Source organism: Cylas formicarius, unplaced genomic scaffold, assembly GCF_029955315.1.
Source record: "Cylas formicarius isolate icCylForm1 unplaced genomic scaffold, icCylForm1.1 PGA_scaffold_273__1_contigs__length_124999, whole genome shotgun sequence".
Taxonomy (NCBI): domain Eukaryota; kingdom Metazoa; phylum Arthropoda; class Insecta; order Coleoptera; family Brentidae; genus Cylas; species Cylas formicarius.
In genome coordinates, this window is record NW_026844305.1 from 95,307 (window position 1) to 110,229 (window position 14,923).

At 35.7% G+C, this 14,923-nt stretch overlaps 1 protein-coding gene across 2 annotated transcripts; it reads left to right on the forward strand.

The window, feature by feature from the left end:
• Nucleotides 1–5,673: 5,673 nt before the first annotated feature.
• On the forward strand, nt 5,674–11,137 carry LOC132697644 (uncharacterized). 2 transcript variants are annotated; one of them, XR_009618275.1, is made up of 4 exons: nt 6,848–6,984; nt 7,045–7,108; nt 7,165–7,493; nt 10,413–11,137. XR_009618275.1 is itself a non-coding variant. In XM_060663187.1 (3 exons), exon 3 carries the CDS (start codon nt 9,153–9,155, stop codon nt 10,383–10,385), a length of 1,233 nt encoding a protein of 410 aa, XP_060519170.1. In that variant the 5' UTR covers nt 5,674–6,984; nt 7,045–7,108; nt 7,165–9,152; the 3' UTR covers nt 10,386–11,137. The 2 variants fall into 2 exon arrangements, 1 of the variants encoding a protein (XP_060519170.1); XM_060663187.1 differs by having other exon boundaries at nt 5,674–6,984; nt 7,165–11,137.
• The last annotated feature ends 3,786 nt before the right edge of the window (nt 11,138–14,923 follow it).

Below are 14,923 nucleotides of genomic sequence, written 5' to 3' on the forward strand. Positions count from 1 at the left end.
TTTATAAGTATTACAATAGCCCGTGGAAGTTTTTTTTTGTAAAAAATTTACCTAATTTTATAAGTTCCTAAAAAAATTTATACATTTCATTTCTCATGTTTTCATATAACTGTAATTAGAAATTATTTACATATTGCACGTTATTGGGGACTTATTACATGATCTGATTTTATTTTTATAAAGAAATCAATACTCAGCTAGTTATTTTACAAATATTGTTACATAAATAAAAAATAAAAATTACGTTTTTTGAAATAATACTGAAAAATACGTAGTGCTTTGTTCTGACTAATATTTTTTGTTTAAACGTTAGAAGAAAATTCTTAAATACTTATTTAAAATTTCCAAGTAGAACACCATAAATTTTATTTTTTCCGAATATTTAAAGAAAATGTTGTAATAATAATGTTTGTTTTATTATTATTATTTTTTTACTATTTTGTTTATGTGAATCTTATTTTATATTGGGCGGTTGGGCCGTTGACAAATTAATAAATAAATAAAAAAATAAATGATTTCGGTAAGAGTTGTGTCTTGGGTGTGTTGGAAAACAGTATGCAATATGATATTAAATCAAAGTAACAAAAATCTTAGTGGGGTCGGAATTGTCCTATACATCAGTAATCTTAAGCCTCGCATAAGACACTGCGTAAGATGATGTGGTCATGGCAATACTTTGATAAAGGAAAGTACAAACACTGCAAACTGAGGTCACAGCCCCAATATAAATTTTTATAAATTCAGAAACGATTAACTTTGGAGCAACCTAAATTTGCATACAATACAAATAATACATAATAAGCTATTTGATTCATGTATGCAAACCTACAATGGACTGCTTGAAATGAAAATGAAAATTATATCAAATTTTATGTTTCAGACTAAGGTCTGAAAAAAACTGTCATGGAAGTGTCAGGAATTCTGGACAGTGGACTTTTGAATATGTGTTTAAAAAAATGGGAGTTGGGAATTTTTCAAAAACGCAAATGGTCAACGGTATAATTTGAACCAAACTCTACCTTGATCAATGGTGGCGACCGTCGTGGTGATTAAAGTAACTTGTCGCCACTATGGCGGGTCGTTACACACGCAGAATCCCGATCCTCGTTGAAGCAGAGAAGGGAGGGAAAATTAAAAATCGACTGACAACCTCAAAACTACATAAATAAATCGAATACCCGGATAATGTTATGGTACGGGTTATGCAAATAAGTAATTAAACGTACTTATAAACAAGCGCGGCGCATTTTTCACAGCAATTACCGGCGTGTATACCGGTCATATTTTTCAGACTTAACATGTCGGACCTGTTCCGTCTTGCTGCTTTCTCGGCGAGCAGCGACGACGATCTAGATCGATAGCGATTCGTTAATTAGCCTCAGAAAAAAAAACGCAGAGCAAAGCCCAAAATTGAGGCCGTACCCATACTTAATTAATACATTTATTAATTAATACTTATTCTACCTAAACGATGCCTGCAAGTCTGCAGCTAATATAATGTATATTTTATTTAATAAGTCGATAATCACGACTTGTCGATTTCGATACTCACTACAAAGTCACTACGCAGCTCTGTATATTAAAGGCTTTTTGTCCTAGAGAAACGTAATTTTATTGTGCAAAGCCGCGGAAAAATTTGGTGAATACAAAAAATTGTACGAATAATAACGATTTCGACTATCTTCCACGAAAACTGCAATTTTCAGGATCTTTTAGTTTTTTTTTACCAGCAATCGACACACCACCTAGATAATCCAAAAAATGTCCGAAGTAATAGCCTTGGATCTCCCACGTTTCCTGGTATATCAATTTTTCGAATAGAGTAAATGCTTTTCAAGAACATACTTGTGTTCTGAAACCGTGCAAAAGTGGTTGACGTCATCGCGTCTAGATTTTTTTCAAATATCTCGAGAAACGTGTGTGATACAGACGGGTAAAAAGTTACTAATATGACTTCGGCTGCAAATTGTTTTAACAATTTTTTCGTCGATTCAGCCAATAATTTGAAAAATATATTTTCACCTCATAAAAATACGAACTCGCTAGATGTAGGTCTTGTATTTAAGTCCATATTTATCTACAGAAGTTAGTAATATAATGTTGTCTGTCACTAAGAAATATTGTAGGACCGATTATAAAGCTAGAGCACTCCTATCCGTTTTTTCAAAAATCTTTCAAATTTTTTGGAAAGTCGAGACTTTTTTTCCGGCATACAATTTGGTTAGTTTATGTAAGCTGGTTAGAAGAAAGGCAGCAGACAGCATGTGTTTTGTTTGATCTACAAAGAGCATTTGTCTTGGTCGATGTTCATATTTTAGTGGACAAGCTTTGTTCATATGGTATTAAAGGTAACGCCTTAAGTTGGTTAAGGTCTTTTCATGGGGGTCGTAGGCAGTTGGTTAAATTGCGAGTTACCTTAGGTTTTGAATACGTCTCTCTGATTCCAGGTCAGTGAATTGTGGTGTACCTGTGGTGTGGTGTTTTCATCTTTTCCCCATACTTACTCTTCTCTTTTTGCGCCTGATGTGGTTTCTACCCTTTCTACAGCATCATCTGAGCAACTTAGCATTGCAACCAAAACAAGCAAATGAAACATTATGCAAAAATTAACAAGTTAATATTGAATGAAAGTAAAACTAAGATGATCGATTATTAGTACGCTTTAATGAAAGCACAATCCATCAGAAAAGAGTTGTAAAATTCCTCGGAGTTTATGTAGACTCGAGACTCTCCTGGTTCGAACAGGCGGACCACAATCTCAAAAAACTTTCTCTTTACTGCTTTGTCGTATGGAGGCTCCGCCATCAGGCTTCTTTCCCCTTGTTAAAAATGTACTATTTTTTGTATGTCTATTCCTGTCTCAACTACGCCTTGGTTTGTTGGGGAGGTTCGCCACGTGCGGAGCAAGTCTTTAGGATGCAGAAACGCATTTTACTCACTGTACTGTTTAAGCCCTGGAATTTTTCATGTCGGGACCTATGTCTACAACACTCTTTATTGACACTTCCTAGTATACTAACTAAATTGTACCACGTAAAAAGTAACTCTAATCTATGCTCTCAAGAAATTTATCATAAAAATACCTACACATCGACTGTCTCTTACAGCAAATAGTCCCTTTGTTTTGATTGTCGAATTTTTTAATAAATTGCCTATCGAACTGAAGGAGATAACTAGTCAAACAAGAAAATTCAAATGCACTCTTAAAGACAAATTGCTACGCCTGGCCTATTATAATATTAAGGATTTTCTTTCTTGTGATACCTTTTAATACGTATTCATTGTTTGGTATCCTTTATATGTTTGTTATTTATCTAACATTATTACTTATTAATATAATTTAATTTAATTAGTATTATATATTATTGTTATTATTATTATTAATTAATTAAATAATTATACTAATATAATTTTATATTTTTACATTCATATTATACTGACAATATGCAACACTTATCAAGACTTATGGAAATAAGGCTATCTTTATCTAAAACCGTAAATACAAAAATTGTAGGCCTCGATGCGGCCTTAATTACTGTACAGACCAAATAGCAATTTTTTTTCATATATACTCTGGAAAAAGGCAATATTCAGGGTCTGTTTGATTTTGGTCCATAATTGAAAAACCCTATTATTAATCAAAAAAGTGCCCTAAAAAAAAATCCCTATTATGTTAATACATTTTCGGAAAATATTTTTTTTCCAGAAGCCAAAATAACTCAGCTCAAACAAATGTTTCAAAATTTTTAAAAGAATACTTGGTGAAATTTAAATGCCCTCAATTTCTATTACATTTTTCAATATAGCACAGGATATCCCGAACACCCTGTACAATATGTGAAAACTTTAATACAAAAGTACTAAAACGTAGCTTTCTAGCAATGTCCAAAAAACAGCCGAAAATCGCAAAAAAAAGATGGTCGCCGGATTCCGATCGCGCTTATTTTTTATTGGCCTATGTGTCTAATGGACGGTTCAAAAGAAGCAAAATGTGAATGCCGTACGTCAAACTGTTCGAAAGTTGTGGCCATTTAATGCCGCGTCTACAGAGAAGCGGAGAACCGAGAACAGAGAAACGGACAGACAATAAAATCGAAACGATTTTTTTCGAGATATGAGTTTCGTTGCCAACCGTGTATATTTTCGAAAAATTCCGATTTCATCGATTTTTCTCAGGCAACAAGGTTCCTTCAAACTCCGTTCATTATCAGGTTCAGATTTGTAGACAAAAAAAAACTGAAAAACTTGCCAAGAACCAATCGAATAACCATCAATTATAAAAATTCAAAACACACAGGTTTCAGATAATCAGACAATATTCGTCTAATGTACACCTGATCCGAAAGGTTAGGTTTAATATCGGCTAGTAAGTATATTTTTGTTCGAGTGCTTAGGAAATTTAGTAACTTGATGGCGAGCAACGGATTTAGTTTTGGACGAAACATTATTATTATCCTTGTTTGTTAGAACAACAGAGTTAATTTCGTACCCAAATAGCGTTCTTACTTTATTATAGTTTTCGAAGAGTGTTATTTATTTAACATTAAAATTATAAGTAACATTTACCTGACCGAGCAACCTAATTAACTAAACTGCACTTGTCGTCGTTCCATTTTTTTTTGTTACGGGGACAGTATAAACAGCTTTTCCAAATTGTGGCGTATGTCTCCAGCTGACTTGTAAACCGTGTGCCAAATAAAACGACACACTATAAGATCTGGAAACCCATAGGAGATACGAAAAAAGTTTCTTGCAAAAGTTTCTTGGGCTCTCCTGAAGGTTTAAAATATTACGATTCTGTCGATACAGGGTGGCCCAAAAGTGTCCCATTCGACATAAACTTTGTTATTTTAAAAGGAAATCTTGTGATTTTGTTAATTAAATTCTCCAAAACGGCACCACCTATATGGGACACTCTGTATAAGCTGAGGCACATCATCAGCCGTCAATGGGGATTGATATTTAGAAAGACCATCAGTAGATGTATAGTGCCGATATAAGCAACAGAAACCGTACATAACCTCAATTTCCTAACCCCCCCGCAGCGGGGGCCCCCCGCGCGTGGCGTCCTAGTGTCCCCCCTGTCTACCAGAGTGCGCTCCGCCCCCCACCCAGCTTGTGTAGCGTCCTGTTTTGCCCCGGTTCCGCCCGTCGCTGCTAGATGTCGCGCGCTTGTGTAGCGTCCTGTTTTGCCCCGGTTCCGCCCGTCGCTGCTAGATGTCGCGCGCTCCGACCGTCGTAGGCCCCCCCGGTAGAGGGCGGTGACGCGGTGGATCGGGAGGATAATTAAATAAACTTGAATTTTAATACATTTTATTTTATTTTATTTATAAAATTGGTCTGGCGAGGAGTTTCTTCTTCTTTTTATGTCGATTCAGTCGACCATCCCATTGTTCCTGTTCCTTGCGTTGTTCTTCTTCCCGTTCCCGGAGGAAATCTAAATACGAAGTGCACTCCTCGCCGTCCCACTCCGTCGACCACCCACCCGGGTACTCCTGCTGCTCCTTTGTTTCTTTTGATCCACCGGGTTGCTCCTGCTGCTGGTGATGTTCCCTTGTCGTTGCATGTCGTACCGGGAATTCTAACCCCCGGTACTCTTTGTGTGATTTGAATATGTGACGCCCTAAGCGATGCGCCAACATAATATGCGACTTGTCATACGGACAAACCGCGATTTTTTCTAGAACAAAACAAAGTATGATATGTAGCGTTTCCTATAAAACACACATTTTTTTTAAACAAAACTTCCAAAAAGGGGGGTTATCAAATAATTTTAAAAATTGTTTTTTAAGTTATACGCGCATACCAAAATTCACGTTTCAATTCACTGTCATTTAAATGTAAGTGTATTATTGTCAAAAGGGCAAACTGCAATTTTTTAGTACAAAAAATAAACAAAAATATGTATATATTTCGCGTTTTCCCCATAAAACGCACATTTTTGAAACAAAACTTTCAGTAAGTGGGGGGTCATCAAATAATTTTTAAAAAATTGTTTATTTTTTAAAAGCCAAAATTCCCTATTCACTGTCATTTAAAAGATATTAAAAACGCTCAATTTAATTCGATTATTATTGTCAAAAAGGCAAACTGCAATTTTTTAGTACAAAAAATAAAACATATTTCGCGTTTTCCCCATAAAACGCACATTTTTGAAACAAATTTAAAAATTGTTTATTTTTTAAAAGCCAAAATTCCCTTTTCCATTCACTGTCATTTAAAAGATATTAAAAACACTCAATTTAAATCGGTTATTATGCAACGTAAAAAAGATGAGTATCATATTTTAAAAACAGGTAGAAACTAACCAAAAAAGTGATAACCCAAACTGAAACCCACAAGAAAAGACGCGCACTGTATAAAGGTAATTAAAATATAAAACTTACCAGTTGTAGGGTCGTAGGGAAATGGACATCGCACTTCTGTATTCATTGCACTGAATATAGTCTATAATACACATGCAACGTATTTATACACATGCACTCCCTTCCATGGTTGAATTAAAAGTCGAAAGGTCTTCTACCCACAAGCACCAACGCCGATTTGAATAGACGCGATGTTGTCGCCAGACAACCGTGCAGGTAGAAGTCTCAAGGTCAACACGCTTTCACACGGGAACGCAACCGCTTCGGACGTTGGACGAACGTATGTTGCCGCAAAAGATCAAGGCCAACTTGCTTTCATTTTTTACAATCTCCGTATGGGATGTGGAATTTCAAAACGCGCCGAGTCTAAATGTCAAGTTGTTTTGCTTGTTGAGAATAATAATTAATTGCCCCCTTTATATTTGCTCCGTGGGATTAACGTAATGGGAAAAATTTGTTGCAACGCATGTGGAGGTGTCTTCGTTTGTTAACTTTTAGAAAGTATTCTCGCACCGTATAAATACATCTCATTTTTCTCTGTTTTGTCAGTAGTTGTTTTTGGTATTATTCGTGCAACGTGGAAGCTAACTTAGTGGTTTGGTGTTCGTACAAAAAAGCAGTAAGTACCTTTTTTATTGTTTTATTTTAATTCTTTAACATTTGTTATTATTTTATAAAGGTCTTAAAGATCATCTTAGTACTCTCAACCCGTAACCGCAAATAGAATAGCAGCAATCTTAAGCGTAAGTTTTTTTTATTTTTTTTATTTTGAGATAAAATAATTAATAATAATTTATAGATGGACTTAAGTCAACTGAATCAAACCTGTCTTGCAGAAGGTGATTTTGAGCAGCCGATTGTCAAACTGCATGAATTGCCGATAGGCGTTCCGTTTAAAATTACTAGAGCCAAAATTGTTAATACAAAATTTGGCAATTCCGTGTTGCTGCAATTAGAAAATTCCGTAGTATTTCTTCCTACTCGCGTGACAGAAGCTTTCCGTCCGAGACTAGAACACTTTGCGTCGGGGCAGTACAAACTGGTCTACGAGGGATCCAAAGATATTGGAAAGCCCAACTCTTTAAAGAAATTCAAAATAATTCAAAATTAATCAACATATTATACAGGGTAAGTCTTATTTACTGTTATATATTTAATAAACCACGATGCGCGTAAAGCAGATCATTCATAGAGCGCAAATCTTAATTTTAACCTTACAAAAATTAAAAAAGCATATTTCCGACAAGTTCACTCTTAGAGATAGTGATGTGTGGCTTAGGAGACTAAATAAAAATATTGAATCTTGCAACCAAATCGTTTCTAACGAAAAGGATTTATCTATTGGGTTAAAAAGAAAATTACAAACTACAATTCAACATCTGAAAGCTATTAGAAAAATTATTCTTAATTATCAACATAAGCATTTTGGATTGGGATTACAAAGTAGTAGCCGTGAGACAAACACAAATGAAATGGTTGTATGGGAATCGGTAGCGTCGTGTTTCCAGGGAAGAGTTCAGACCGGTGTCATAATTAATTTACTTCATAAAGATTTAATTCAATTTTTAAACGATTGTCGTCCAATATTTCAACAAAAAATTAGTCAAATTTTAAAGAAATTTTTATTGCTGAAAGTAAATACCACATTTTGCGGTGAATTTATTAAGGCAAAAAATGATGTCCAAGGCGAAGTTGATGTTAAATATCTGACTACCGGAAATGCTGTAGTTGATTTAGGAACAGAATTGAATGATTGGTTTGTTGAAAATGTGCAAGATAAAATTTTAAATCAAATGTCAGAGTTTCAGGAACGTGATTCCGGGTGGGCTTTAAATAATATTATTTATTTAGAGATTAACATTAATAAATTTGAAATGGGTAACGGGTCATCCTTCGTTGAGTTGCCTAAAGAAATTGCGAATAAAAGGGCTTGTATTAACATTAGAAATGACGATCAAGCGTGTTTTTATTGGTCAGTTGTATGCGGACTCTTTCCAGCACGTTTTCGTCAGTATTTACCCTCTTCATATCCATACTACAAAAGTGTTTTGAAAACTGAAAATTTACAAACACCTATGGAAATGAATAAAATAAGCAAATTTGAAAAAGACAATGATATTTCCATCAATGTTTATATCTTAGAGTTTAATAAAAATGAAAAAACTAGTTTTTATTCCGTGTTACCTGCACGATTAACAAAAGAAAAACGCGAAAAACATTCAAATTTGTTGTTAATACAAAATAAATATTATCCAAAAGTTAATGATTTTGATCCTGATCCGCAAGATAATGATTATGAAGAAATAAAATATCACTATTGTTACATTAAAAATTTGTCTCGATTAGTTTCCTCACAGCTCAGTAAATATAATCACAAGAAATACATTTGCGATAGGTGTTTGAATTATTTCAATAACGAAACTCGTCTACATGACCACGAAACAATATGTTCCAGTTTCAATGAGTATAAAGTGTCTTTTCCCAAATATGATTACGTTGAATTTCGAAACCATATATATAAACAAAGGACTCCGTTTGTAATTTACGCCGATTTTGAGAGTCAATTGAGAAAAGTAAATTTGAAAATTTCAGATAAAACCTCGAAATACCAAAAGCACGAAGCTTACAGTGCTGCATATTACTTTAAATGTTCTTATGATGATTCAATATCATTTTTCAAAAGTTATCGTGGTCTAGATTGTATTGATTGGTTCGTGGAGGAAATATCTAATTTATCAAAATTTGTTCGTTCAAAATTACGATTCATCCAGGGATGATTCCTATATCATGTACTTTGACGTCAATAACCTCTATGGCAAGGCCATGTGCGAGCCTCTTCCTTACGGAGGATTCGACTGGATGTCTCATCAAGAGATTGATTCATTTAATGTCATGAACATTCCAGATGAATCTTCCCAAGGATATATCCTAGAGGTAGACCTGGAATACCCGCAGAAATTACATGACACACATAGAGATTTTCCATTTTGTGCCGAACATCGAGTGCCCCCCAATTCAAAGTTACCAAAACTAATGACTACTTTGTATAATAAAGAAAAATACGTCATACACTATCGCAATTTAAAACAGGCTCTCAAAAACGGTCTCGTACTAAAGAAAATTCACAAAATATTAAAATTTAACCAATCTCGTTGGTTGAAATGTTATATCGATCATAATAATAAATTAAGAACCCAAGCAAAAACAAAATTTGGTATAAATTTATACAAATTGTTTAATAATGCCGCTTACGGTAAAACAATGGAAAACATTCGCAAGCATCGTATTGTTAAATTTGTTAAAGCGTGGGATGGTCGCTACGGTGCGAAAAATTTAATTTCTAGTCCTAGATTTCACAGTAGAACCATACTTGATAACAATTTGTTGCTTATAGAATTAAAAAAAACGGAACTTTGCTTTAATAAGCCACTTTATATTGGAATGTCCATATTGGATTTGTCGAAAACGACCATGTACGAGTTTCATTATAATTACATGCTTCCAAATTTGGGTCCCGAAAAATGTAAAATTCAATACATGGATACGGACAGTTTCATTTATAATATCAAATGTTATGACGCATATGAAAGCGTTATTAAGGCCGATTTAACAAAATTTGACACGTCTGATTATCCTAATGACAATCCCTATAATATACCGCAAATCAACAAAAAGGTTTTGGGGTTGATGAAGGATGAGACTAATGGCACCATCATTAGTCATTATGCTGGGTTAAGGTCGAAAATGTATACTTTCAAAATTTTAACGGGTTCGGTAGTTAAAAAGTCAAAGGGTATTCAGTACAATATTGTAAAAAATAAAATTTCATTTGATGACTACGTAGAATGCTTAACAAATTTTAGGGAAAAGTACGCCACTCAACGAACCATTCGTTCATACACTCACAATGTATTTAGCATCGAACAAACAAAAGTTGCCTTGAGTCCTTTAGACGATAAACGTTATCTTTTGCCGAATTCATATGAAACGCTTCCGTGGGGACATTATAAAGTGCCCTAATTATTTTTTAATATATTTTTGTTACAGATTATGGTCAAACAACTTACATTAGAAAGCCTTTGTATTATAACAATTTGCGAAAATATTAGGTGTAGTGCTGATTTTTTGCTTGAGTCACCTTTGCCTTGGAAACTAACGATACTAATATTTAAATATTATTCGAAATATAGATGGAGGTACCTTAAACAATTAGCGCTCCAGTCTGATGGCAATTCTTTATTAAATTTAGAATTCATTCTGTTGAATAAGAGATTTGGATCGTCTTACAGAAATAGCATTTTGGCAACTCCAACCATTGATTTTGACGGAGAATCCGCTTACTGTTTATGGGTCAGTTATTACAGGATAAAATATTCGGAAATTTTAGTTTGTAAATCTTGTCACTTTATATTTCAAGTAGTTAAACAATTTAAAAAGAAAAATTTTAGACTTTTATTGGATCACTATCATTTACAGCTGGATATAAATAATTTGAATGATGTATATCACGATAAACAATTTTGGTGTCAAAGCTGCTTTGAAGAAGTTTTGTTCACTGTAGAAACTGAAGATGAATGTAATCTAATGCTTCACAATGAGAGGAAATATGGAAAAAAGTTACGCTTTTCTGATAGTCCATTGAACTATTAATACTGTGGTTTTATTATAAAATATGTAACTGTAGATAAGGCTTTTATGTATTGATTGTATTCCATTGTATTGCAACAAGAATAAACATGTATATATTTAGACGCTATTTTCTTTTTTACCACCACCACAACACCGCATAATAATTACACAGAAGTTTGTAATTGTATAATTTATTTATTATATACATTATTACTATTTTACAATTTCGTTAAATGCTAAATTATTAAATTGTTCTAGTTTTCTTTTGCACTCTTGAGCTTGCATCCGCGCCACTTGCAAGTCTGTATTAAAAAGCGCAATTTGTGTTTCAATTTCGTTGATATTGCACTCTAATCCCGACAACTGAGACGCCAAGTTTCTTTTTAAATTGAATGCCTCACAAATGACACTTTTTTCTCTACCGTCCGTGAACACTTCGAGCCAATCAGCGGATGACGTTGGAGCTGCAAACGCTTCACTTGTGGTAGTTTTCTTCTTCTTCTTGCGGGATACGACCGACGCACTTTGTTTTCGTTTTGTCGCAGATTTTTTGGTTTGTTGCTCTACAGGAACGAAGCTGGACGGGAGCACTTCTGATGAAGGAAATTGCAACTCGAAATTTTCCAATAAATTATACAATTCGTTGGATGTCACAATTTGCTCTTGAGCCATCATATACACGTATTTATGTCAGAACTTCTAAATCGAGACTAAATTTATTTCAAAACGTCTACGTTGTCTACCCACGAATCGTGCGACTTATCCAATCCCAACCAGCGCACGAGAACCATATTGCCTCGTCTGCGCAACACCTTTTCGACGAGATATAAGTCCGGGTTAACTGTCTTCTGCAATTCTTCTTCATAAAATCCGCCCATTATGGGTTTACCCTGCATATCTTGAAGCAAATACGTTACGGGGTTAGTAACCCGTACTTTAACAATTTTAAACAATTCCGTGGTCCAATTCGGTGTATAACCTTTGTTAAACACGTGCTTGACTTTGCTGATTCTAACGATGTCGCCGACTTTAAGTTTACGAGGACCGAATATTTTTATGCTACTATACGCGGTTTTCAAAATTCTCTTTTCATTGCTCTTACTCACATCGATGGGTTTCGTACCCGTCGTTCTATGTTTTGTGTTATTGTATTCATCAACGATAGAGGCGAGCACATCGATCCATTTGTACGTCCCGCGTAAAGAAAAATGTCGAAACAATTTCTCTTTGAGGGTACGTATCACCCGTTCGACAATTGAGGCCTTTTTTATGTTATACGTACTATAGTGGTTAATTTTATGCTTATCCACAAGTTTCAGAAACGTGTCGTTGTAAAATTCTTTACCGAGATCCGTTTGCAAGTTTTGAGGGTGCCGTCCGTCCTTGAGAATTTTGGAAAACGCCTTGGCGACTTCGACCCCGGTTTTGGTTTTCAACGGGCGACACCATACATATTTTGAGAAACAGTCTATCACAACCAGCACGAATTTAAAATTTCTGTTTTGTTTGCTGTAGCGATCTAATTGGGCCAGATCCGCTTGCCACAGGTCGTCCATCCCTCGTATTATAGTCCGGCGGCGAGCATAATTTCTGCGTGCCGGCTTGTGCAGTTCTCGAACCAGTTGTACCTTCTCTTTATTCATAATGTGTGTTCGGTTGCGATGGAGGATTTAAAACCCTTTGTTTCAATACCTTCATTATATTCTCATTTTCGTTCGTAAGTCGCTCCATTTTGGTTACAATATCATGAAATTGCTGTGACAAAACGGCGACTTTTGTCATGTGCTTTTCCAAATCTTTCTTTGCGCTCATTTCGCTTAGCTTTTGGTGGAAAACTTCGCGAAACTGCATAATTTCATTTTCGAGTGTAGTGCTACTCATTTTCAGTTGTTCTTCAAGACGCGAGAATTTAGTTTTGTCTTCAATTTGTAATCTTTTCGTGTACGCTTCGAGTTTCTGTCCAATAATCTTTCTCAATGCAATTTTTAATAAATTACTTGTCTCATCCACATATTTTTTGTTAGCCACGTCACCGTCATCGCTAGGCGTTTGGACATTGCAAATTTTTAAATTGTTCATATTGACGTTTCCGTCTGGCATATAGTCGAGGGCGCTTCTAATCACAGTATTAGTGAAGGGTCGTTTAGAGCGCAGCGCGCTAGAACGTCCAAACTTGTCCAGACTCATCGTTAAACTAACGTATAAAACCTGATTCTTTTAGCTCTTCAACGATTGAAACTATTTCGTTATCATGAGACGTGTTGCCTGCGTGTTTCGACGCGATTAGTAATTTCAGACGCTCTACGAGTTCATTGACGTCGTCCCAGTATACATATTCAGTAGGAGCGTCATTATAACGCATATTATAACCTTGACCGCTGTACGAGTACGAACGCGACTGAGATTTTATTAAGGGTCGGATGACCTTGGTATATTTTGGTACAGTCGATGCGCCTTTCAGACGTCCGATCGCGTCCCTGTGCACCTGGGTAGCCTCCATTATTTTTTTATATTGTGCCAAATCGTCTTTTGTGTATGCTATGGGATCTTTTAAAAACACCAAATTATATAAGCCGCGGGTACCGGAATATCTCTCGCCGTCTACAATAATATCGCCAGATCCTTGATGAAAATCCAGCGATTTATTGCCGAGAAACCATTTGGATGATATTTTGTCGTAAACGGGTCCGTAAACAATATCGGTGTCGGGCGATTTTACCCATAAATTTTGAATATATGAATGGGAAATTTCTGGATATTGTTCCAGGTATGATTGAAGGGATGCGTTGGCCACGCTCGATGTGTCAAACACATCATCTTCCTCCTCATCGATATTTTGCATCTCAACGCTCTTATTGGGATCCGGCGTTTCCTGAATTTCTTCCATAGGCAAAAATGATACGTTAACCTTATTTTTTGTTTCTTCGTTCGGTTCCTTTTTGTGTTCCCGCTTGACACCTCGACGTTCAGTTTTTATTTCTGCCGGTGACGGTGATAGCTTTATTTTTGCTATACGTTCTAGCGGCTCGCTGACGGGTTTGAAAAGCTTCCGAATTGACGCATCCTCTTCGCTCTTACCCAATTTTAATGTTAAATACTTCTTTCGAATAGATCTAGACAACTCGTTTACTTTTTTTTTTAGCGCCGCGTCGGCGATGTCGGCGGACGTCGCCTTCATGACTGTTTCTATCGACAATTAAATATCGACTTTTATATATTTGTCGAAACCCTTGCGGTAGCGTCCGTTTTTTACGTCGAAATCTTTGACAATTATCAAACAGCCGTACTTTTCTTTCCAGCACTCGGAACAAATTTGTTTAAACGTGTCGTATGAAACGTCGGGTGAGACATGTTCATCATAAACGTGACGTAAATTCATGTCATCCTGTTTAAACAACGCGACAATATTGCAATTGTCACGTATCAATTGCTTGGGTACCTTGGAGTATGTCTGACAGAGATAAATAGCGTCGATGGCCTTGTGTCGGCACATCGAAAAATACTCGCGAATTTTATCTTGCTTGTCGCACGCCACGTCGTCGAAAATAAACAGAGAATTCTCTTTCGCGTCGCTGGGGTCGATTATCGAGTCTCTTTCACTGTAGGGATAATATCCAACTCCTTTGACATTGCTCAATACGCGAGATAACAGTTGATATTTTGGTTGATACAACGACTTTGAGTAGACGTAAACATTTTCGAAACTTGCCCCGTTGGGGTTAAAGAGTAGCGCTAACATGGTGTTGGTTTTGCCGCAACCGCTAGGTCCGCAAAACACCGCCCTAAATGAATTGGGTAGCAGTTGACCGTGTTTGCTTTTGTTAAAGAAACCATCTCCGCAAACCAAATCTAAATTATCGATGGGGAGCTTGAGTTTCTGCTGCACCACCCGCATGACTACAATGTTTATTCGAGACACCTCGTATATA